The 27,228-nt window shown below is 40.0% G+C and overlaps 1 protein-coding gene across 1 annotated transcript; it reads left to right on the plus strand.

The window, feature by feature from the left end:
• The first annotated feature begins 1,185 nt into the window (after nucleotides 1–1,185).
• LOC108002036 (homeobox protein orthopedia) lies at nucleotides 1,186–25,595 on the plus strand. The gene is made up of 6 exons (XM_017063395.3): nucleotides 1,186–1,480; nucleotides 6,347–6,487; nucleotides 6,773–6,954; nucleotides 18,611–18,791; nucleotides 19,331–19,510; nucleotides 22,443–25,595. The coding sequence occupies exons 1-6, from the start codon at nucleotides 1,201–1,203 to the stop codon at nucleotides 22,769–22,771; spliced, it is 1,293 nt and encodes a 430-aa protein (XP_016918884.2). The 5' UTR covers nucleotides 1,186–1,200; the 3' UTR covers nucleotides 22,772–25,595.
• The last annotated feature ends 1,633 nt before the right edge of the window (nucleotides 25,596–27,228 follow it).

Raw genomic sequence — 27,228 nt, forward strand, 5'->3', positions numbered from 1 at the left:
GCGCTGTGGTGGGGAGGATGGGTGCCGGTGTGGCGAAACGAGGATAGAGGAAACGTGGAAAAAAAGTTGGAGGAAACGAGAAGGAATCCTCTTCTCTTCTTCTCGTCCCGTCTGACCCCCCAAGCGCACCCCTGCAACCCCCTGCATCCACCGGACGCCGTGCTTACCAGCCATAAAAATAAAATTTCAATAAATCTCCGGCAGAGGGTGAGCTAGTGGGGCATCCAGAGGGCGGGCTACTCGCTCATTGGAGCTGCGTCTGTAGCGGTTACCGCCTACCGCAAAACAGAGACAGCTAGACTACAGTAACCTGGATAGAGTTTACCTCGGATATGGACAGCCCCGCCAACCACCGTAGTCCGTGAGCAAAACTCTGCCACTACCGCTTCTCAATTTCCTTCCGTCGTTTTTTTCCCTTTCTTTTTCTTTTTCCTCCCTTTTTTCCTCCCTCCGCCCTCCTTCCCTTCTTCGAAGTACACCGTTCCTTCTTACTTTCCTTCCTCGTCTCCTTCCTCTTCTTCTCGAACATTCTTTTATCCTTTCTTGCTTCTATCTTCTTCCCTCTGCCTTTCGCCCTGCCAATCTGTGTCCATCGGTTCTCCGGACTCGCGTGCCATCTCCCGTAAAGTGCTACCGGAAGTGCGCCGATTTTATTACAGATTCGCGTCCACTAACTCGTCGACCGATCTTTACAAAAAAACGGACGATTCTGCAACAAGACCGTTACTTCGACGATGCTACTATCCAACCTTCTTGCAATATACATATTTTTAGGTAACCGATTTACCGACGAACCAGAAGAAATTTCTTTTCTAATCACAATCGCGTATTTCCAATCTCATCGATAATCATGCGGACGATCATTATTATCTCCATTTTCGTCACAAATCCACCCCTTCTGTTAAAATTCACTTTTGCAAACATCTCGTCGGGAGAAAAAGAGGGGGAGAAAAAACTCGGTAAATCGCTGCTCGTCCAAAGGTATCGTTTCCAGGTTTCCGTTTCAGCTAGCTACGTTCCTGGCGGCGGCGGCGAGTCTGAAGCACGGGAGCGATTTAATATCACGCCCACAAGCCAGGCGCGGGAGTGAGAACGGGCTGGCGCGTGCAATGGGGGAGAAGAAGAGGCGCGCAAGAGGGTGTTTCGTGCGACAGAGAGAGAGGCATTCGTGGCTGTCCTCGGCGGTGGGGGAGCTCGGATATGGCAGCTAGGCAGTCCGCTGTTTGCCTTGCTGGGGCACGGGCCGTTCCTCGAGCAAGTCTTGTCGGTTGTATCGCTGCTTGTCGCGCTATATTCACGATAAACTCGCAATATATAACACCTTTTGTGGGGTACACGGTAACGGGGAAACTTACGAGGGTGGCTCGCGGTGACACGCGGATTTTCGGTAACCGCGTACTATCTGTGTCGGGGGTTGCATTCCCCGGGAACGGCATGCTCAACAACATCTCCGCCGGCGGTTCGGTACACGGTATTTCCGGTAAGTAAGGAGGAGAAGGTGCCTCGCCGATGGATTCCGTGTGTTTTATTTGTAAAAATATTTTGAAGGGATTTTACGTGGCGTCTTCGAAGGTGGTTGTAGGGGGTTCGTGGTGTTTCGCAATTTTCCACTATGACCCTTTGGATGATGAGTTCGGAAGGTTTGTCGCGATTAATCTTGTCGCTCGTTTATTCTGTGGTTGGTTGATTGTGAAAAGTGGAGAAGAACGTTTTTTGTGCTGTGCAAGCGGTTGATACTGGCTTGGTAATCTTTTCATATTTTTTGGCTCTTGGGTAAAGGTATCATGATATTTTCGTTTTTGTATTTTTTTTGTAGTGATTAATCGTAGGATAACGTTTAAATTTTATTGCAAAACATGGAGAATCGTAGGTTTATTGCAAATTCTTCTCAACCCACTGAACGTAGATGCCGTTGATACGAAAAGGAGATTTTTTTTATTTTATTTGAATATTTAAAATTTGAATATTTATTCCGATATTTAAAATTGACTGAATGAGTTAAAGTATATAATATCTTTATTTTATTAAGCGGTTATTAAATTTATTTTAGAGTTCTATGGCAAATAATGAATTTTTTCTTGTTATTGCAATAATTTGATTTCTATCGTTTACCGAGTTGTAACTCGTTCGCAAAAATTTTAATATAATTTATAAAATATTCTTTTATAAAAATAACTCTTTTAAAAAATATTACACATTTTATGTTAAGAAATCGTTGATATTAAAGCTTTATAGCTGTCTGTTATTTTTTCTTGCATAAAAATTACTTTTTATTAATATTTAAAGAGTAACATTAGTTGAAAACATGAAAATGTCAAAGTTAATATGGTCATTTACGTTTAAAAGGTTGTTAATTATGAAAGAACTATTCATATGATACTAACTAAAAATCTGTTAAAAAAATAAACATTTCTCTGCTTCTGATAGCGAGTATCCTGAAACGCGCAATTGTTTTCACAGTTAAGCATTTATATTTTTGAATTATATTTTATTCGTTACTTTCTTTCGCGATAGACTATAAAATACTTATAAACTTTATGGACGATAACGTATTCGTTTCATTTTTTCATCTCGAAATTTCATGATACGCTCGACAAAACTCTGTCCGTCGGACATGTTTCTTTACTTATATATTTGCCTACTACGCATTTATTTTGATCTTATAAAATTTATTCTTATTCGAATATTTTAAAAACGATAAATAATTGATTAATAATTGATTAATCGCTACGATATTTTTTCTATTTTATTTTATTTTATTCCATTTAAAAGTAAAATAAATGGAAATTATGTAATATATTAAACAATTCTATTCAGACACAAACTTTTCAAATGTAAAATAAAAATTCTAAAATACGAATAAAATAAAAAAAAAATCAATATCGTTCTAAAATATAAGTGAAAAACACTCTTCGATATTCCATTCCGTATTCAATCGTTTCAACATCAGTCAATGTCTATAGGTATATTTTTTTTTATAAAAACCTTCAAAATTTAAAAAAAAAACAAATCTAAAGGCAGGAAATATTTCCAAAATAGAAAGCCATTCCCATTCATCCCCATCAATGGAATCATGCGGAAATTTTATGTCGCGCTCAGTTTTCCCTGTCAAAAGTCACGGCAAGCAAAATAGAAAGGAAAAGTTAGTCGAACGATAAAAAGAAAAACTTTGGCCCGATAACACGTGGCGGACGCTTGTTCCCGCCCAAGGAAACCGCTTCTCGAGTTTGATGACCTTAATTACTTCAACGTTGATTACATTAGGCGAGAAGTTAAGGAACGATTTAGAGTTGGGACTAGTAGTAGAAACCGAGCAAAAGCGCGACGTGTCAGTTCAATTAAAGAACAATTAACCGTCGATTTTTGTCGCTATGCAAAATTCTCTTTCATCCAGAATTTATTCTTCGACTTTTAGAAATTCTTTTCTTTTTTTTTTTTTCCAATGCAAACATCGATCGTTCTTAACAATCTCGTTACAACTTGCAAAAATATTTTTCTTACATTCCTTCTCGAAGATCGTGACACGGTTTCGATATAATTTTGCCAATTAATTTACGACGAAGGAAAGTAACGATTCTAACTTCATTGAAATTTAATTTTAATTTAATTTGACAATAATTTGATACGATATCAAAGCATTGAGACAATGCACCGTTTACGACTCTTGACCTTTGAACGTATATGTATTTGTATGTCGACCCGTTTCCGGAATTCGATAATACGAATTATGAATTCATTAATCATTTGTAATCCGATTACTATCGACCTCACCAGCTTTTTAAAAGATCATGGATACGTATATAAAGACGTCGTTTCCATCATCCATTGTTAACAAGATCGATATCGAGTTCAACGCCAATAAGAAGACAAAAGAAGAAAAGAGCAAAATATAAAAAGAAAATAACCACAAGTGGTTTCGTCGTCTTAAGGACAATCCTTTTAATTCGATTAAATAATCCGATAATCCGAACAGGTAGAATAGGATTAAACAATGATTCTTGCCGTTAATGAGAGGCAAATGTTGTTGAGAAGCAAACAAAAGGTTAGTAGCACTAATCCTCGAGCGGTGCGTTCGCACTAATCATACCTTGTTTGCCAATTTTTATCAAAACACGGCAAGCAATTAAGCGAATTGAATTTGCTAGCTCTCGTATTAATTTAATATTTATTTGTCCATCTTTGTTTCTCGTTTTAATACCCTTTTAAATTTAAAAGGATCGAAACTCGCGTTTATGATACTACATGTCAAAGGACGAACAGTTTCCGACTTTTGCGATACATACTGTGCCGTTCTTTATATAAAATACGCTTTTTTTTTTTCACCAATTTAAATTGATCTTGATCGAGACGAATTAAATTACACGGGTCATGGCGCGGATCACATAGTGACAATTCAATTCAACGCGCTCTTTTTTAGTGGAAGCTTCGCAACTGCGTGACAAAAATTGTTGGAAAATTCATGGAAGAATCCAGTATCGGCGTTCTCTCTTTCTCCCGTTCTTTTTACCTCTCCCTCTCTCTCTCTCTCTCTCTCTGTCGTCTCTCTTCCTCTCTTTTCGCAGAACAAAAAAAACCACGATGAAGAGATCAAAGGAGCCTACCGAATTTTAGACGGGCGAGGCAGGTTTGCTCATAAATACCGGGTCTTGCCCGGTAAAATAAAATCATCAACGCCCATAAAAGTAAAACGAAAATAAAGACCAGTCATAAAGTTCATTCATGCCAAGTTTCCATTGAGTAAACGGTTGTTTGCACGTTGGTGGTCGTCGCCAAGCAGTCCTTTCGTCCAAGTAACCGCACTGTTCGACATTGAAAAGATATCTCTCTCCCTTTCAGGTGATTTATGATCTTTTCGATTCCATTAATCAACTAGATCGACTTCTTATCCCCTGATTTGTCTATTATTTCACATTTGTATCCACGCACAATGCGATTTTGCGCGGACGAGATTTAATTTTCGAGTCGTTATTTTCCATAGTTTTCTCATTTCTTTTTGCTCCTCCCTTCGAGAATATCGGAGAATCTGGTCGGTCGAATAGTTTGAGAAAAAAATAACGGAAACAGAATTTCGGAGATTCACACGGCGCTATTATGAATAATGTCCCCCGCGATGGGGCAGAAGAAACTTCCGAAATTATCGCGGACGATTCATGGTGGAGCTGGCGACAGTCGATATATTCATCCGGTATGGCTACAAATTATATTAACGTGTGCACGATGTAGCGAATATCGGTGCGACGAAAACGATTGGATTTTCAGCCAGGCGTTTGCATAACTTAGCAAAAAGCGGCGACGATGTTCGATTTCTCGCGGAAATATGCCGCGTCGAAATTTTCCAACTATTTCCACAGTGCTTTCCACGTCGTTCAAATTCCAGACTATTAACGTTATTATGCATGTGCGGTTGCATTAAGCATTTTGGATAGGTACGCGCGGATCCAAACTCACGGAATGAATCACTATTAGCAGACCGGATTATAAAATATCGATGCAAAACTGCCGGGACCGGTCACCATGTTTATGAAACCAATAAAATTCCTTGGTTACTATATTATCGTTTCGTTCTAAACGGGTGTGACTTCATAACGCTTGTGATGTACGATCCGACGATTAACGGTCTCCGAGATATCGAGAGAAATACACCGATTGGACGATCCTTGATCAATCCGCCAAAAATATTCGCATATTCGTCGCATTACATCGTAATTTTCTAATTAATTTTCCGAGTATATTCATCGCACAACGCGTGCTTGATTTTTAAAATTCGTTCCTCCCAACAATCATCGCCCTCGTGTCTCGTCCGAATTTTAATTCGATCCACTTGACGAATCCTCGACTTCCGGTTCGGGGGAGGGGAGGTTTCTTCGAATAGCTGCGGTTCGAGAAAAATCCCTAGATCTTGCGGTTGGAGACTGGCAGGAAACTAGTTTAGTCGATTACGTAAGCAAATTTGACAAAGCGCAACGATGGCCGCGCGATCATCCATCGCGTTCCCCGTCGCGGCCGTTTCTCCTCCTACGCATTCTAGAAATTTTCTACGACCACGTAGCCGTGACTGGCTGCGCGCGCGCGCGCCAACACGTGTTCGTGCGTGCACGGCACCCGTGTGTGTGCGTGCGTGTGTATGTGTTTGCTCGCCTAGAAGCCGGAGGCCGGTGACGATTCTCGCACCTTCGTGCTAAGTGGTCCGTGCTCCCCTCACCATCGGCCACTCAGCTTCTGCTCCTATACAAATTTAAACTACATAGAGCAGAAAAGGGAGTGAGCGCGAGGAGGAGGAGGAGGAGGAGGAGGGGCCGGGGCTGACAGAAAACTGTAATGGCTCGTTTTTTTTCGCGTTTCGCAGGAGCCAAGGATCTTCATGCACAGGACCTGAAGAGGCACGAGAAGTTGGACGGCGTGCTGGGAGTGAATTTGGGGACCGGATTGTCTGCCGGCGGTGGCCTCACGCTACATCAGGAATTAATCATGACCATGCCTGGCACGGGTAAGCGTTTTACCGTGTTCCAACGTACTTACACCTTTTTCGCCATCGAGCTTTTCTCTGGTTGATCCGATGATACCGTTTCGCTGTAGAATAAATTTCTAAATTTCGCTCTTGCGCGAAAGGTGCATCGGAATCACCGTGCATAAGAGATCGTGTAAAAGATTGAACAGAAAGTTGGGAAATTGTAAATTTAAAATGATTAATTATTAGTCTTAATCGTCCATTAGTCAATTCGTTCGTTTTCGAATGGTTTATCTGTTATTGAGAAATAAATCGTCGTTGCAGGGAACGCGGCAGCGATCGGGCAAGGCGATGACAAACCTGCCAAGCAGAAACGGCACCGAACGAGATTCACACCGGCCCAGCTGAACGAGCTCGAAAGGTGTTTCAATCGGACCCACTATCCGGACATCTTCCTCAGAGAGGAGATAGCTGTGAAAATCGGCCTCACGGAAAGTCGAGTCCAAGTAAGTCCTTTTTTCTCGTTCCAATAATCCTCGCGTCTTACAAGCCTTGACAAGCCTTCGCAATGTGTCTCCAATCGAACGAATTTCATCTTTGATTAAATTCTCTTTGACAATTCCGACATAATTTGTCACAATAATGAATTAAACGGGATGAAATTCTCTTGCTGCGACAACAATTCCACGCGATGTTTCAAACCAGAAATGCCGTTTGCTTAAATCCGTATCGCTGTTTGGACAACAAGAGTCACGTTTAATAGGCATAACTAGGTATGGTACGCTAGTGTCTCGAAATCAATTTCGCCGGCCTACCGCGGCTTTTCGGATTAAAGTGAAACTTGGAGTAGCGTTAAGCCTTCACCCTACGGGGTCTCGAATTTTGGTGGGCTCCGACTTGCCAACTCTGGGCCAACCGCAAAACTTTCTGGAAACTTCCCCTCATCTGTGTGCGTACGTCAAAATTCAAAGATCGCGGAAACAACCGCGACACATCCTCCGCATCTTTCGAATTTTCAGTATCACTTTCGAATATCCTCCAATTCGTAATATCAATAACATATCTGAGAATATTTAAATCCGTATCGAATCCTATTTCGTGAAAATTATCAATCCTTAGATGCGATATTAAATTAATAGTAAGCAGAAGAAAAGAAATGTTTCTTGGGAAATTTCATTTCGCTCGTTATCAAATAAACGAAAGAAAATTCGGCACATCGTTTGGAAAAACGGGAATTGATAAAATTGATATTGGAATTGTCGGCTCGCGCTCTTTCTTCCCGTGGCCATCAACCGGGCGGAGCTTTTTTAAGTCTCCGGGGCACGTCTAGAAAAACGAAGCTAATAGAAATTCATGAAAATTTTATTCGCAACTCGGAAGCGTCAGTCAAGCCGGGCATCGTGCTGCATATCAAACAGTTTTCGCTCGTCTTCTTCTCCCGTGTCGACACACACGTGGACGCCGCGTTTCCACTGGATTCCCTATATTCTTCATACACACGTGGACAGTTATGAGAAAAATTCGTCCCTCCGCCATTACCAACGTTAATCTTCGCGCTTCTATGACAACCTGATTGACCTGCTCCAAATATATAACATCGGCTCGCTCTTTCAAATTCACAAATCGACTTTTACCTTACGCTCACTTTCGTTCACCAGTCTTCCCTCATTTTTCTCTCCTCCCGTCAAACCTCCTTCATCCCCCTCGATCCAACCCCCTCGATCGCGTGCAATTTCTTCGCTTCCCTGTGTCTACGTTTTCTTTATATATATATATATATTTATATATATTCCTCGTCATCCCTTCACTCGAGAGACGTCACGACGCTTTCAAGCGTAACATTCTCGTCTTCCATCCTCGAATCCACGGGACTCGAACATCGAGCATAATTATTAAAGAACGAAGGAAATCACTAAACGAACCAGGGAGGGGAGGAGGAACGTTCGTCGATGCGAACGAGAGCGAGACCTCTCTTCGAGAAGCGAGGTGTATATATATATCCACGAGACTTGGAAAAGTATCGTGGACGAACGGGAAAAGGACGAAGAGAGATGGAATGAGGGGAAGGAAGAGAGAAAAGGAGAGAGAGAGAGAGAAAGAGTTGGAATGGTCGGTGCTCGGGGTGGCTGGGCGCCTAATTGAAAGAGGTTTTCCGTGGGCGAGGGTAGACATCAGAGCGAACGAAGCGTTTCCAAGGAAACCTGGCGGCGGGCTCTCGTGTGGAGAGGGCCTCAGGCACCAATGGGGCTGCTAGGGAAAGGCGCCGGCGCCCAGCGTCGCTATACTATCGAGCGTCGCTATCAAAGATTTCTTGACTCGCCATGGCCGACCCGCAGCTCAACATTTTTACGAGGGCTGGGCCATCCCCGTCCATGTATCGGACGGTACCACGTGCACACGTGGCTCCTATGCACCCTGTGCATCGCGAGATGCCCTGCACCGCTTTGCTCCGTTCGTTGATTCTATTCTCGGCTTTATTAAAACGAATTTTAGTTAAATCTCTGTTGCGATATTGAAACGACAAACTTTTTCCACCAACTTTTGACGTACCGTTCAGCTTAAATCTTACGAGAAGATGGTATAACTATGGTAACGTTATATTCCATATTCTTAAATATTCATCTTTGGAAAGATTAATGTAGATGTTTCAATGACAATTAATGATTAAGAGAGAAAAAAAAGAAAAATTGTATAATCAATTGGGGACAAACGAAAATATTTTACGATTCGAATTGTCGAAAATTCAATGGAATGCAAGAATTCTATTTCGTTAAACGAAAGAATGTTTTATTAGTTATAAAAACTATTAAAAAAAAAAAAAAAGAAAGAAGAACGATAATAAATTAAACAATTCGCGCGAAATTCGAGGAACGCGAGACCTATTAAATTATGTTTTAAATTGGCGATACGAAGAATCGGCAAAAGAATACACTTCGCTTATAAAGTTTTGTTAAGAATTTTCCGCGCGAACAATCGAGACTTTTTAATCGGGCGAAAAGAGTCCGAGAGGGTGGGAAGGTAGTTGCGTGGCCACGGAACGGATCAGGAGAACGGTTGTTGTACGCAAGCTAAAAATTAACCAACGGCCAATTTTAATGCGATGATAGCGGAGGAGAGTGCCGCGGGAAGCATTTCTAATTACCAACAAAATACTTGAAATAGTGTAATGAAATATTACGATTTATCGATCTGTTGTAATTTATTACTACTTGAAAAGAGATGTAATTGCCGCTCCGTCTCTAATTGCTGTTAATTAACAACTATTATATTGCTTGCACGATAACATCGGAACTGCTTTACAATCAACAATTACTTCGATGCGGCATCACGTACCCAATCCGGAATTATGCGCGCGAGGCATTCAATTACACTTTAATGTAATAACGTTTTCAATTGTAGTACTCGTTTAACTCGTGACCATGATCAGACGGCCGCGTCTCAGATACAATATCGGCATGCAATTTTTATCGCGGTAATCGGATATTTAATGAAGGTGGGGGAGCCTCGTATGAAAATCCACCTCAATCAGCCGAAATAAAATAATCAAAAACCCGCTAACTTTATCGTTAAAAAATTCACAGCGCCCTTCCACTGACCTTTTCACTTGGTTTAATTAGTAGTAATGGGTATAATGAATTTCATATTAGACCAATTTTTATCATTTCGAATAAAATATAAATAACCTCTTTATTTATCCTTACTTACTCGCGTGTATTTCATTTTTTCCACTCGCACGCTTATTTTATTTTCCTTCGTACGCTTGCTCTTCTTCTCACGCACCGTTCCATACGACACCGACCACGTTTGCTCTGCCAACCACATTTTCCACGTTTCCACGCGAAAACGTAACGGGACGGGAAACAAAAGGGATGGAAAAGAAAATGGCTATTTCTTTATTCATTTCGCCCTTTCGTTCTTCGTCAATTACCGTCGTCGCGGCCAATTTATCACTCCCTCGATCCGCCAAGTATTATTCGAAATAATAAAATTGTCGGCCGTTAGCGTGTGCGATCCGTGTAGCGAAAAAAAAAAAAAGTAAAAAGAAAAAAAAAATGTCGCATCGCCAACAAAAGTTGGACGATATTCGAAAATTATTCGTGGCAAAACGCCGATTCGACGGCCATAAATAATTTCGCGGTGCTCGTGGATGCGCGAAAAAATACCATCCACCGGGAACGTCCAAGGGCTTTTTTTTTCATCCCTTCTCGAAACCTCCCCTGATTCGCGACCAGGGGTCAATGGCTCTCTTTTTTTTTGTACACTCTCTCTCGCGCGCGCGCGCGCGCGTGCATTTTCGCGTGATAGGGCTCACGTTTCGATGCCCAATTTTAGAAAGGTGTGCACAAACGCTTCGTTCCTTACCGTCAATCATATCTAGAATATTAATTAACCGATCTCGATGGTTCAAATAAAGCTCAATCATCCGCCGTTCCACCGACGAACGTATGTCCACCACATGGTGTGATCGTGTGTACACGCGCGCGCGCGCACGTATGCCCACATTCAGACAAAAAGCTTTTTTCAGCCGGACATTTATCGCGAAGCCGACAGTCTATTTTCGGGGACACGTATTGGCGCTTTACGGTTTTAATTACGCGTATTTTAATCCGCCCAGGAGACATTTTCTGTTTTCAGAGCGGCCGCCGCGGAACGAGCTTTATTAGACCTGCACATAGCCGATTTAAATTTAATCATAATGAAGAGGCGATTAAAATTGCAATCGTCCACGGAATAGAACCCATAGCGGCGAGCAGTTAACGTCTGCTAACAGGCATTTAACTTAACTGCCTCAGGTAACTGCTCGTTTCTAGGCTGAAGGGTCCTTTCGATTACTGCTGCTCGGAAATTTTATGGGGGCACGATCTTCCGTCGATGGCCGGCGATCCGTACGCGAAAGCTTCGTGCGCGACGAAGAGTAAAGGAAAAAAAAGAAGGAAGGAAGGAAAAGAAAAAGGGGAACAAAGGATGGAACACACTGTCACGAAACAACCCCCGTTCGCACCCCGATCGCTCGTTTTCACCTCGTTTCTCGCTGTCCGCAACTTTCTCGTCGCGCGAGTCTTTCGAGAACGTCGTATTTGAACGACGATGGGATCGACGATGCAATCTCGAACGAAAAGGAAACGACGCTCGAGTTTATGGACCGGAAAGCCTCGATCCTGCGATTTACGAACGGTGATAACGTTGCGTTACGAGATCTTGGAAGATTGTTTCTTCCTTCGACCGATTCTTCCGCTCTTAGAAATCTCTTATTCGAGCAAACTTTCCAAGCGTTCCAATTTTTTGAGGATTTTTAACTTTTCTCTCTCGTAGATTGAATAATTTGTATATAATTTGTTTGCATTCGTTCGATCATTGTGGAAAAGCGAATATCGTGGAATATCAGAGGATTACTCTACCAGAGCTCCCTCTCTCATTCATTTTGGGGAATGATCGAAGTTTGAATCTACGTGTACTTTCGCTAAAAGTCACATATGCCGCTCTGAGAGATGGTCCGCGGTGGCGGATGTTGGATATTGCTTTCAAAGTATCCCACGGGAGGTGGACGAATGGCGGTGTCATTCGACCATCCTTTGGGACAAACAAGTGACGGCACCGGGGGTAAATGCAGTTCGTTATTGTCTTGTCCTGAGAAATGGGAAATAGTTTCAGCGTATAGTTCACCCCTCAAGAATTGAAAAGCTCGCTTCGCGATGAGATCGAACTTTCTTCCTCGATTCGATTGTTAACGAAACTATTGCTATTAACGATTCGATGCTTGAACAGAAAATCCATCTCGACGAATGAGAATTTTCAATCACTACATTCGATTAATTTCGCTTGACACGTGTTGGAGAAAGAAAAAAAAAAGGATTGCCGGGGGAAAAAAAAATCGCGAAAAGCCAATATGGAATTATGACCTCGCATTGTCGGGCATTGAATCGAGTATCGAAAGCCGGCTATGATCGATATGCAATTTCCATCTGCAAAATTTCCGCCCGTAAACTATCACTGATCATTTACGTGGATGCGTCCACCCTATAACCAGACACGTGTACGCGGCAATCGAGTGTTTTACGATGGCGCATCGAACACGCGCGCGTCAAGTTTCGCCGCAACGCGAATCACTCTCGATCACGGTTCTGTCCCGTGTTAAATCACTGCCACATTGTTTCTCGCCCGTCTGTAACGTATGAACGTCATCGAACGAATATCGAATATGGCCCACCGATGCGGCGGCTAGACGTGCCCGGCGAAAATAAATCAACGTCGAATAAGAATACACGGGGACAACAGACATTAGTCTAACATTAGACTAATGTTAAGCGTGAAATATTTTCAACATCTATATATATATATATATATATATTATACACGGGGATACAGTTAAAAAATATACATCGTAGTCGAATTTTTTTCAAAAATTAATAGCTTAGATTCACGATTCACGTAGGAAAATCTTCAACGAAGATGCAGAAAACTTTATCCCGTAATGTAAACGCGATTGTAATCGCGAATATAAGAAATGGAAGGGAGATATAGGAAAACCGCTCAAACTCATACTTAGGCAACATACTTTGCGCAAATGAAATGGTAAAAGTTCAAAGAGGAACGAGAATACCGTCTAATATCAACTCCCAACGTTTCAAGCTACGCGGCTCGGCGAAGATTCAGCGCGTCTGGTATGCAACAGCCTATGCATTTTAAGGGAGGGGTGATTTTTAATGCCGTATAAATATGCATAGGCCGCGATATTAGCTCTTACGTGTCGTCGACCAAAAAATATCACGCCGGTGGCACCGCACGCGTACACACGCGCGAGAAACGCACACCATCGAACCGAACCATGTACGAACGCACGAGGAGAGAAAAGCATCCCCGTGTACATACGCGGTGGCTAGATATGGAGGAGAATTGGGGTTCTCAATGGATAAACTATGTCGCCGCGATGACCCTGGGGAGCATCATCTAACGCCCATTTTGTTATGACGTCTACCGGCCCTGAATAATTTCACACCCACGAAAATACACGACACGCTGTGGGGTGAAACCGATCGCCACCCCTTCAAAATCTCGCACGATTTTCACGCTCGACTTTCCGCCACGGCGGACGAACCATTACTAATTCGATACGACTCGCTCCAAGTTTACGTTCGATAATACGTTTAAGATACGCGAACGTGTAAATATTTTGATCGAAACGACGAAATTTTATTGTATATTATTATATCGGGCAAACGGATCGTTGGTAAACACACGTACGACCGCTACACGGAGATTCTTACGATCGCGCTTACTTCAAAAGATAAATCCAGTTTCACGAGCAATACGGGCTAATTTCACGACAGGCATCCTAAGCCGACTATATTGCATCCGCGAAATAATAATAAAGTATAAATGGATCAAGTTTACGGTTCACCGTGCATGCGAGACCCGCAAGTAGTGCATTTTATCGGTAGTTCCACGATCTTTATGAGGTTGCCCGCACTACGAGGAAGAATGTGCATCTCTTTACTTTAACCGTACTGCCAATATCTTGAAACTGATTTCAAGAGAATTTCGTGTTAAAAAAAAAGAAAGAAAAGGGAGATGGACGTCTTTTCGTTCGACTCTTTTTTTTTTTTTCGAGAACGATCCTTGAATTTTAATTTCGCGTGACGTTAGATCACGACGACCCACTAATGGCCCCACGAAAATGTCCCTCCTGACGGCATAACGCAACGTGAAACAGTAGGCGGTCCGGGTAATGCGTCTTGCCACCCTCGGACAGAAAAGCCCGACCACCGTCATCAATCAGGCCCGCATCGCACCAACTTATGTAGTATTTATTTTCATTAAATATTAGTCACTCACACTACTGGCCCACGTTTCTTTCCTTCCTCGTCGGTCCAAAGAATATTATATTCCTTCTCTCTCTCTCTCTCTCTCTGAAAATTAATCGGAAAGGATTAACAACGAGGCCGTAAATATGGACGAAATAAACAAATCGTATGTAATATTCGTAAATAATAAATTCGACATTGATTGAAATCGAAATTCAATATTACCTTCGTGAAGATATATTACAATTTTTAATTAAATCTCGAAACAAGAATATCATCTATATCGAATATTCAAACTTCCTGACATACTTCTCTATAATGAATATAGAGAATGCAAAAACATTTTCGATAATCAATTGTTATTTCATTTTGAACCGCTGCATCTCGATTTCTAATTAATTCTCCATTAATTCCGTTGATTTTCAAGTGATCTAGAGGAGAACTTAGACGGCAAATTTAACAGCGACTTTTCGTTTTTAAACGCGCATCTGTCTGTTCGATACCGTCTGACCACTGATAATCCGTTTCTACTTGCACCGCACGCGACACGGAATCGGAAAATTCGTGATACAATTCTTATCGCGATCGAATGGAAAAAATTCATCGCGAAACGTACGAGAGGGCGAGTGATAAATTAAGTTTCCATTCGTGAAATCGGTTTATCTCTGGACGGATCGTCTCAATAAGTCTCGAAAGAAAAACGTTATCTCGCTTCGAGGCGATTCCAAGCATTCTTCCGCGAAGCGAGTCGAACTATTCTTCAATGGCGTGCTGAAAGCTACTTCTATATATCTTAGGGTCTTGGGCAGATCCCGCCGCTTGCCTTGATGGCAAGCTCAATTTATATCAGCGTCCGTTGAAACCCCCTTTACGAGGTCTCGCCGCCTCTTCCACCTCTTAAACCTCACCCTAACCTCAGCTCACCCCTGACTCGGCCGACCGAACCTTGCTCCTTGCCACCTTTAGAACCCCCTGAGACCTCGAAAACTCTTTCCCCGGATTAAACTGAGCTATTCGCGATCGTGAGTCGAAGAAATTCAAAAAAAAAGAAGAAAGAAAAGAGATCCCGCTCCAACTTTTCCAACGTTTAAAGATCTTCGATTAAATATTCCTTTTTATCGGGTGACGATATCATATTTGTATCAATAAAGATTCAATTTACGAGGGTCGAGTTCTCCAACCAACTTATCGTCTCGCTCGTGAATTCGCACAGTCTACACGATGAATCCCAAACAAGGGTAATCGTTTATGCAAATTCTTCTGTCAACTCTGGTAGGCGGCCGGACTGTGGGATAGGGAAAAGGTAAATGTCCGTGGATAAAAAGCATAATTAACAACATATAGGAATATCGTAACGAATTTCGATGCTCGTTTCTTCAACCCACTTTCGTGTATTCGAGAAATTCGAAATGAAAGAAAAATACGTAATTTGAAGTTGTCTCTGAATGACGTGTACGATGATTTTAATCAAATCTTTTCGATCTCAGCCATCATCGATGCTGGTTATTAGAAAGCGTTTATGTTCACTTTCTAAACTCGACGTGATTCCAGGTGTTTCCTCGTGACCAGCTGGCGTAGCGCACGCGCCTCTGACGATGCGGTGATTGATCAATTTTTAAAAAGCAATGTTCTTAATTGACCCACCGTCCCGTCTCGAACCGAGGCATTATGCTCACGAAAGATATGAGCGAAGCAACCTTAGTCATCGAAAGGTGTGTTCCACGACTCGATCCATCCAGTCACCTTGTCAGAGCCAGACCCTTTACCATTCCTCGCTCTCTCCGTCGCGTTCGACAATCGATCGTTCGATTTCTGCTAATATTTCTACTCACGACGCATATATATATATATACGATATTCTTTTCTTCGTTGTATCTTGAGATTTTTGATACGGTTGGAACGATAGTTATTCCACGATTATATTAGGTAGGCAGAACTATGATACAATCAATTTGACGTCCATTAATAGGGTATGATTTTTAAGACACGTGAATTTAATGATCGCTGATCTATCATACCAGGTATGCAATTAGTACGCGAACCATTCGCGCTAACCACCTTTGTCCGCGTGTCATCATAGAGAACGATAGTTTCATTCCTGTCATAGCGCGTTTCGTATCATGATATATGTATAATTAACACAATTTCATAGATATCGGTGATCAACGATGATCATCGAAACCGGTGGGTGTGCTTTGCGTAACGTAAACGCAGAACAATGATGATGATTATTAACAATGGTACAATGATAATGTTTCACCGTGATTGAAGCAAAAGATGTTCGCCTGTATTCGCTAAATAATAATCGTAAGTAATCGATAATCGTAATTCGTAATTTTCTATCCATGCCCAAAAAATCCGAAGAAGAAATATCATAGTCACTTCGAGATAAAAAAACGGCGCTCGTGTTTCGTAACAGTTCACGTGGAAAAGCACGACGAGAGGCGAGATGTTGCAATCTCGATGACAGGATGGAACAACGGAAAAGTTCGATCGATTTTAGACGTGGTATTCGAACATCTCGGTGATCGGTCCGGTGTTGAACGTCCAATATAGTCGACGAAAGCTCTCGTTTTGCGTACAGTTATTTCGTAACAGGAGTCATTAGCATTCACCTGCGTTAATTAACGGAAGTTCTGGCGCGCGTATATGCGGGATGCATCAGCCGTGCGTAAGGGGAGGGCAAGGGGCTGTAGGGGGCCGGTGATAATGCGCGATGTATACGACGCACAGTCCCTTGTGCTTTTTCCCTGCTTTCGTAGTTTGTATCGTCGATGCTCGCGTAGCGTGTAACGGCAAATTATCCACGGGCTTTTAGTTGTAGCTGGTGGTGTAGTTGTAGCGTGAAATCGGCGCAACCACACCCACGGACCCCGGCAAGAAACCAGCGACGAGGACGTGGTGGCGAAAACGAAAGGGATCGAGGCAAAGAGGGGCAGATTTTGCATATTCTCCGCGTCAGACTCGTTCAGAGGCGCAGGGCGAACGAAATCTTTCCTCGAGTTACCGAGGATTCCGGCTTCTCGTACTACGTTACGACAATTACCATGTGTGAGATTTAGATGGATAGTATTATCGTGAAACGCTGCGCCAATGGGTGATCTATAGACACCGATTCGATCCCAATGCACTTAACACCCATCCAGCTCTAATGCTATTCTCTCGTCACGAGCGTTCATCCTTGAGTTGCAACAGACGTGCCAGATGTTCCTAAGCTTCGTCAAATGAAGCAAGATATTTCGAGAATAATATACATATCCGAACGATCAAAGGCATTACGATATAATTACGCGATAATTCGAATAAAGGAAAAAAGCGTAACGTTCCATCGAAAATGATTAACTCGAATCCTTCGCGAAGCCTCTCCTTCGCACTGTTTCAAAGTGCACACAGATAGATAGCGTTGCTGCTTATTATCCCAAATAATAACCAACTTGTTCGAAAGTTGGCGCGAACCCATGCGTCGGGTCCGCGCGATACCTTACCACTTTTCGCTCCGCCCTAAAACTTGGCGCCTCGCGATAAACCGCCTTCGTTGGAGAAATCCGGCGATCGCTTTCTGGCAATACCTGGAGTACCCTGGAGCGTGTAAATCCCATATATCCAATTAGATTCGTATAATCCCTACATGTTAGCAGAGGGTGTCTCCACCCCGTCGGCTCGGCCGACTGTTTCGTTCTCTGTTCCCGCCGAGAGCAGTCTCGGTTGCTCCCGCAGGTAACGCGTTGCTACGTGTGTGCATCGGAGGCGCAAGCGCGCTCTAATGCTAAAGTACTAATTTATGGCCACATATGAGATGGCTATAGCGCGCTTTACCGTGCCAGGAAAGGGACTGTAGTCCGTGGAACGGGGGAGGAGGGGTGGCTGGTGGGGATGTAGGACGAGGGTATATCGGAGAGTGGTACAGGGGTGGGCTTTGCATGCGATATCAATAAATCAAGTCCCCGGGACCCCGCCAGCTTAGGGGGCCACTACGTGGCCAGAATCAACAGCTCATAACGTCGGCTAATAGCTACTCGCCGTGGGGTCGAAGATATTGTCGTAACGCCCAGGGACATCTTAACGTCTTGCGCCGAATTTGCTTTCGGCCGGCCGTGAAAGAATCGGTTGCGAGAAGAATCCCGTGATTCGATGCGTTCGAGGAAGGAGCAAGTTTCGTAACTGTGAAGAGGAGAGGTTTTGATATCTGTTCGAATCGGATTTTCGATTATTTTCGATGATTCGCGCGAATAGTTATATTCGGTATTGGAGTTACGTATGAAATGAATAAAGTTTTTTAACTTACTTACTTGTAACTTACGATTGATGATCCAGTTGTAATTTCAATTCGTCGATTCGATAAAATGTAATACGATTCCAGGTGTGGTTTCAAAATCGTCGAGCAAAGTGGAAAAAACGGAAGAAGTGCGGCCCTGTTTTTCGTTCCCCACCGGGTCCATTGCTGCCATCGCACGGGTTACCCCCGTTTGGACCGATGAGCTCTGATCTCTGTGGTGCTGGTATGTTTAGCGGACCTCCTGAAAGATGGACAATGGGAACAGGTTAGTAAAAGATAATTTTGCACCGTTTATAATATATATATCTTGGGGGAACGTTATATGTCTGATCTTAATTTACGATTAAGATCGATGGAATCATTCATTTTGCGTCCGTTTATATATATATATATATCGTTTAAAATCTTGGGAAAAAAAGAATGGATAGCGAGTCGATTATTAAATCTACGGGCGACAAATTGGCCGCTTTTACATTAATTACATTCGATCCGCGTGTCATCTCGAACACGCATAATCTTATTACCAGCGTTTCACGCGCGGTTTCACACACGCGGGGGAGAATACGGTGTCTTGAATAATCGGACAGTAGACGAAGTCTACAATATTCCACTTCTAATTTAATCTCGCATGTCCATTGTTTCGAACGAATTAAATTGCCCGTATTGGTTTTACAGGCTGTGTCATATTTATTTTCTATCTCGCGTTCTTTCTCTCGATCGACAAAATCTTTCAATTCGTCACCCTTTATACGATACGAATCTCGAATCTGAGCGGATATCTAATTAAATCCGGTTGTTTCGCAGGTCTTGGACAACTGGGACAAGGAGGAATGGGAATGAGTGGTTTTGGCCAAAGTTTAGGACAACTTGGTCAGCAAAGTACGGGGAGCCTCGGCTCGAGCCTGGGTCTTGGTAATTCTGGACTCCCGATCAGCAGTCCGTCGCAAGCCGTCTATCAAGCCAGTTATGGACTGAATTCCCTTGGTAAGTTAATCTTATACATGGATTATCGCAAGCCAACGAGGAATTCTTTGAAATCGAGTTTACACGCTTCTCGTATAATTTTATCTAGCTCGAGGTGTTGCGTTATTATCAGCGTTGTTATTATTAGAAATTAAACGTAAAGTAAAACCGATGTATCCTTCACACGATATTAATTTCAAGAGTGAAAGAAGAGATCACGGTCACGGTGTTTATGCAACTTTAAATGACGACTTAACGTTTTACAACTCGTGATCCTATGAGGTCGCTGAGTATTCCAGGGATAATAAAGTTTTATGCGTTAGTCTTTAAAACGTGATTTAGTCTGGCTTCGATCGCAAACGGTTCTTTTAGGAGAGGAATATTCTCTATCTCCGAAAAGAGACGAAACGTTAACGCGGCGGACAAACGCAGACGCTTATAGGCGGACCGATAATCGTCTTGCCAAACTTTTGGACCGTGGCCCTCTAAAAAAGACGATGTGCAAACAGAATATCGGACAGAACCCGGTACCTCTTTGACGAAGTCGTTAAACGTTACGGTGCATTATCGCTCCAAGGGGTTATGCGCCTGCATGTAAGGAATTTGAGACAGAAACATAAACTCCGTCCTCTCGTCTGTTTACGCAGGCAAACTTCGAGCCTGGTCTCGCACCTAGGTGCGAGATCTTTCGCTGTATGTTTACCATAACATCCCGATGCAACCTGTCTTGGTTGAGTTACGCTTCAGCTTATCCAAAGACCTTGTACCTTCACGAGACGAGACGTGTGTGAAATTCTTTGTCTCACGAAATCCTGCCCGTCGTACGAGTTCGGTCTTTCTCTTCGAATATATCAGTGATACGGTCGAAACGTTTTAAAAGAACATAGGCGCGAACGATCTGAAGAAATGGAAAAGACGAGTTCCAACGATTCGACCAGTTTCTCCTTTTCCATTAGAACGCGTAGCGACTGGAAGGGAAAGAAGACGGTTTAAAAAAATGTACATAAAGAAGCAAGGATGATTTCTTATGATCAGAGCTCGTTAAGGGGAATATTGTATGAAAATTCTGAAAGGAAATTGATATAAGGAACGTTATTGGAAATGGTCCGTAATTCGCTGAAGAAATTCTACTATTCCACTATACAGCGTCTTTTTCGATTATCCGCTTTTATAATGCGATCAATAATTCATACTTAAACGTATCATATCGAATGTAGTGTCGTCGTATAAATGTATATTGACATGTATAAATGGATTAATCCCGACTGATATACCCGGATCGTTATTCCCTGAGGTCAACAACTCTTAAGATTAATTTTTTCAACGCGGACCATTTTTTCGATAGTCTGCAGAGAAAATTTTTCTATTTCTATGATCCGCTCATTCATAATTACTTCTTCAGCGATACGGAATAACGATTGAAAAGTAGTATTGCAATAGTAAAAGGCGGCAATGTTATATAAATGGATTCGAGAGAGAAGTCGATGAAAAAAAGTTTAAAATCGGATATTTTATAAAGTTTTCAAAAGAAATCTCGTCTATTCCATTTCTCGTTGCGCACTTGCAATATCGTTTCTTTTTTTCCATCCAATATTCCAATAATCAATTTAACAGTTTATTCTATACTTACTCCCGACGCTAGACCGTTCAAACTGAGGCATACCCTTATCGGATCGATGAAATTCTTGAAATTGGAAAGATAAGGGGCGTTAAATCGCGTGACGAAATTGCCATTGGACGTAACATAATTTCACAATTGTACGCATTTATGTGAGCGTGTATGAAACGCGAACACGTACCTGTGTACATACGTAACACGTACAAGGTGTCAATTATCACGTATTATCGCCGCGGGGCAGGTAGCGTCGACCAAAAGGAGTGGAAAAAAGAAAAAAAAAAATGCCGTTCCACAGGCGTAATTCATCGTCCGTGTGATTCGTGTGATCTCGGTTTAAGGTGGATGCCAATACTGTAGTTCGAGCCTGGCCGCAGTCAGTTATCCGCTTTTACTTGTCGGTAATGCCTAGGGCAAACACCTTTTAGAGAAACGTCTTATTTTTTTGGTTTTCGATGATGATTAGCATCGAACGGTAGCGTGGTCGAAGTTTGCCGGTTTTCAAGTCGATTACGGAGCTCTATTTTGTTTATTCTCGTCTACCAGCCAGTGGACGAAAGAACGTCTATGAGGTGTGAATTAACGTGGCCGAAAATGCCCGATTTTCGAGTCACGCGCGACCTCCCGAGTTATTTCTGAGTATGTAACAACGAGCCACTTCCACGAACGAGATTTGCTTTTTAAATCATCTTTCCTTTTTTTTTTTTTTTTGTTTGTTTCCCGAGAGTAACGAAGAACGAGGTAAAGAACTTTTCAATAATGAGAAAGATTCACAGGCACGTTGTTTTACGAAAATGTAACGAAGATGTTTCATTATTCCATTCGTTGTCTCAAATTGTCGTTCGAGATGATAAAGATCCTTCGACGCCATTAGCTATTTTATTCTTCATCGCTGAAAAGGATGGATAGTCCTTCGCAAACTTGTACTTCCACCGCGATACAGCCATAAAAGGATCCCTTTTCCCCGTTCTCCCCCCGGCAAGCCCGCCACCATCGTGGCGCGAGGAAAGGCGGAAACGACTTTACGACACCCGGTAGCGCACCCCACGCACTTTGTGAACCTACCGTATTAATATCTCCTTGGAAGGGAAGAAAACGTTTTCTCCTGCACCTGCGTTATCCTATCTGTAAATTGCCTCTGTTTCGCTACTTGGTCCGTGTAATGATAATAACAAATTTTAAAACTGACTGGATATAATCTATACGCGAGTCTTAATGACGTTCGTTCCTCCTCTCATTCGTTGCAATACGTGTAAACGTTATTTGCATGCAATAGAAAAAAAAGTGGAAAAAGAGGAGCGACCTTTATATATGTATATACTGTATATACTGTTTCAGGGGGTGTACACGTGTCTGCGTCCCGAGGCTCGCCTCCGGGGGGGTCCAGCGTGGGCGGTGGTCAGGGTGGTGGTCTAGGATCGGCCTTGAACTGCGGGCAGGGCTCGCCTGGGACGACTTCCGGGAGCGGAGGCGGTGGCGGTGGTGTTTCCTGCGTGGCTGCCGATGTGAACGCGACCGAGGCGTCGGATTGGAGAGGCGCGCACAGCATCGCGGCGCTCAGGCGTCGCGCCTCGGATGCATCGCAGCAATACAGTCCACAGCCACCGCCACCACCCGCAGGACCTCCCCAATATGCTCAGGACATGGAGTACAATTCCGTTTACTGAGGCCCAGCGAGTTTCGCTCTTAACTCTACGATAAATCCTATCGGGGAAATGTTTCAAGGATTCCCTTCGTGGATGGTTCCGAGCGGTCAACATGCAGGGTAGCGGGTCCGAAATAACGAGAGAAGAAAGGACACGTTGTTCTACGATATTTCTCTCTAACTCGTGATTGTCACTGAGAGATGTATGGCATCTACGTTTGCCGCGACGGATGTACAATTTTAATTTTCAGCGATTTCGACCGATGGATCGAGTATTAGTGGCAAAGGATTCTGTCCATCGATGACCGAGTTGTTACGTTATTTTCATTCTCGAGCTGTGGTTAAAGAAGAAAAAGTTTAACGATAGATTTCGTTGTTACTGGATATATTGAACGTATCGAAATGAATTAGAAGTATTTACCTAACGGAGACGTGTGAAAAATTCATCACTGATAGAAAATAAGTGAAGAAGATAAATAATAAGCTGCGACAACAACGAATTTCAGTTGTTTTCTAATCAGTGGTAAAGACGTGTAGTCTCAACATTGGTTTTCATCATTGCTTGGCTGGTCAATTTACAATCACGGATAGGAGAGTGACTTTATAGAACTTTTATCGGTTCCAGCAGTGATAATAAGTCACGCTGATGTCCCTTTCTTCTGCCAACGATACGTGTAATCGTGATATTCGGGTAATGAAAACAGTGAGTCGTTAAATTGTACGAATTAATCAAGAAACATTGAGAATATCCTTAAAAACATGAATGATAAAAGTGAAAGAATAATAAAAGGAGAAAGCTTCGTTAATTAAAAATGCATTAGTGAGTTCTTCAAGAGGATTCGTGTCACATTGAAGCTGTGCAACGCTGAAAAAAAAAGTGGTTACTTCATAATATACATATATTAACTTTATCGTGGATATTGGTCGAACGATTTGCTACGTTCCATGCATTTGTAACATGACTGATTCCAAATTTAAAATGTATACACCGATATAATTCCATCTTCTTCTTCTTACGATTGAATCGAATGTTTAATTTTATCGACATTTTATAACCGTTTACCGTGCGTTTATTTCGTTAGTTTTTTCATAACTTACTCGCAAATATTTAGTCGAAATCTAAATAAATTATCCAAAAAAGAGAGTTCGTTTTAGAATTCAGAAATATTATTTTGCATTTTATGTTTTTTCAAAGGAATCAATAAATTCTAGCACCGCTGCTCGGTGTAACGAAAAAGTATACGACAAGTTATTATAGTATTATGTATGGCATTGTAAATATAGTAAAAAAATTAATGTAACAACTATGATCGATTATAATTATTACTATTAAAATTAATATTATCACTGATAACTTTTTCAGAAAAACTTATTTCGGTTTGTTTATGATTTCCTTTATATATTTTTAAAAACCAAAGCAAAAATACTTTTTCATAATTTTCTGAAAATTTAATTTACTTGAACTTGATCTTATTTGAACAGAAATAAGAAAGAGAACCCGATAGCTTTAAACTTTAATAACGAAAAAAATGACAAATTATATATGTATAAGTTAAATCGAAAATGAAGTTAACCATTCTTTGTTCGGTTTTATACTTCGAACGCAGACTGGTTTGATTTCTGAGACGTCAAAATATAAGTAAATGCCCGAGAGAAGACAAGTATATTGAACAAGGAATTTCACTTGCTTTAAAATGACCAGTATGTGTGTGTAATGTTGAATCTTGCATGAGAGGAACAATACTTTGAGTAATTAAAATGCAAGTTGGCACTTAACACATATTGCATTTCCCGAATAATCTTCTAGAATGCTACAAAAATATAAATTGTTTTGTTGTTGTACACCAGAACATAAGATTTTGTAAATAGAATATACGTCTAATATTAATAATAATTGAATATTGTAAGCGAACAACACGATATCCCATTTACATACGCGAGTATACTTGGACATTGTGATATTTTAGGCCCGCTGTTCCATTTTTTTTTTTTTTCAACAGCGACAAGCCGTGTATATGATATTGCAAGAAAAATAATAAGCAGTACCATAATAGTGATCGCGAGCGATAACGAATGTCGATTATTCTAGTTACGAATTTATGGTAGTCTTAGGTAAAAGTTAGTGATAAATATGAAATGAACGATATGCAGTTGTCAGTGTATTACTACGAAACGTATACGATTTTTAATGTACAAAAAAAAATGGTATAACAAGACGACGATGTTTTTTCGAAATTTCATCCTGCTGGTACGATTTGTGTTCGGGATGAAGTAACTTATATTCGAATTGATCCTAAGCGATTCTTTCATTTTCTTTTTGTTCTCATTTTTTTTTTTCTTTTTTTTTTTTTTTAGAAATATTTTCTACATGTTACCGACTTGCACATTTTTATACATATTTAAGTAAGATTAAACACTTACATATAAGACATTTTCAAATTGTCTAGCGAAATTATATTATGTCTTTCGTTGAATATGCGAAAGATATAATATTTATTTATCAGTTGCGTGTATGGAAATAAAATAATTTCACGAATCGAATCTGCCAAAGTGTTATGCTTGCTAACAATTGAAACACTTGCGTAATATTTTGCAATATCATAAACAATTACATATTTCGCGTGAACATTATTTTTCTTTTTTTCTCGGCTCGTACATTTTACAAGCAATGAAATATATTTGATAGAACATGTCGCAAAAAAATGGACTGACCTTATGCATCTTTAACACAAATCATTAATCGTCAATGACCTTAATTAGTGATAAATAGAAAAATTTTAATTTTTATCGTTGTATAGTTGTGTATAGAAGACAACTAAGTGTGTAAAATAAATCATTATCAAAAAGTCAATGTTTTTATATATTTTTAATAATTTTGTTGAATGAATCTTGACAATCTAACAATCAAAAAATTTTTACTGGAATACCCAAAAGTATAAATATCATATTTTTATTTGAAAATATATACATTTCTATATTTATGAATATATATATTTGTTGCAATTATATATAAAAATATTAATACAATATAATAGTCAAAAAAAATATAGATTAAAAAAATAATTTAATATTTAGAATTAAATGGAAAAGATAGAATATAATGTTATGCAGAATATTCAAAATTAGTATAATCAAAGCTGAATCTAGCAGAAGATATTTTTTTATATAAAAATAAGTCCAAAAAAGAAAAAATATTTTTTCTTTGCTTAAAATCTTTGTTATTGAGAAAATTAAGATATAAATGCATAATCGATAAATTTTGAAATTTGATTTTTTCAAAAAACAATATTAAAAGAAATTTATTCTATATTTTTTGCTTTCATGTACAGAATAATGTCATATTTCCAATTAATTTTTAATTTTCATAATAGTCAAATTCTTGTACTTCAAATACTTTTAAATATAATTTATTTTAAAATAAAACTAAAAAAATGAAACTAAAACGAAAAAATTTCATTCTTTCTTTTCGACTCATTTTTATATATAAAAATCATCTTATCCACTTATATTCCTATCCTAGACAGACACCTTATATATAAACATTATGTAAATATTAATATATTTAAAAATATTAAATGCAATTTCAGGTACTAGAAAAATATTATTTTTATCGAACACATTTGAACAAATGAAAATTTATAAATATTAATTAATTTCAAAAATTTAAAACAAAATATTAATAAATCTTTCATATAAAAAAAATAAAAAAATAATTACATTAAGAAATATTATAAGTATTGTTATCTGTCTTATATGTTTTTAAAGCGACATGTTAATAATTTGTAATAAATATATGATTCTAGAATATAATTCGTAAATAGATATTGACATTCGATACATAGAGAATAAATTTGGTCATTTTTCAATTTATAAGGCCATTATCAGGTATATTATAGTGTTGAGATAAATATTCTTCAATTTATTTTTTTTAATATTATAAAAGAATAATCTAATATAATATCAAATGTGTTCGAAATAAAAGAATCTTTAATCTTAATAATATCATATGATTATGTTTTATACCCTAATTACCTTTATAAAAAAAATTTGAATTCTTATATTTTCAATTTTTTTTACTACTTATAAATTAATTTAAAAATATTATAAATATTTAAACTAAATTTGTTTTCAAAAACATAAAATCTATAAATACCGGCAGTTTTATGGAAATAATAATTGCATGATATATATATATATTTTTCAATGCATCTTGTTCCTCAAATACAAAAGAATTATTTTAATACTTTCTCGAGCATAACGATTATCTAAAACATATAAGAGGAGAAGTTTATATAAAATGGAATTAATTATATTGGAATATATAATATAGCATTCGAATAATTGTACAATTATATATATATATATATATATATATACTTTCGATTTATCAAATTCGTTAATAAAAATCAATATCCGTCAACGATAAAATCTTAATGATACTTCCGATATTTTTTTTAAGAATATAAATAATCAAATAAT

The sequence above is a fragment of the Apis cerana genome, linkage group LG1 (assembly GCF_029169275.1).
Source record: "Apis cerana isolate GH-2021 linkage group LG1, AcerK_1.0, whole genome shotgun sequence".
Taxonomy (NCBI): Eukaryota; Metazoa; Arthropoda; class Insecta; order Hymenoptera; family Apidae; genus Apis; species Apis cerana.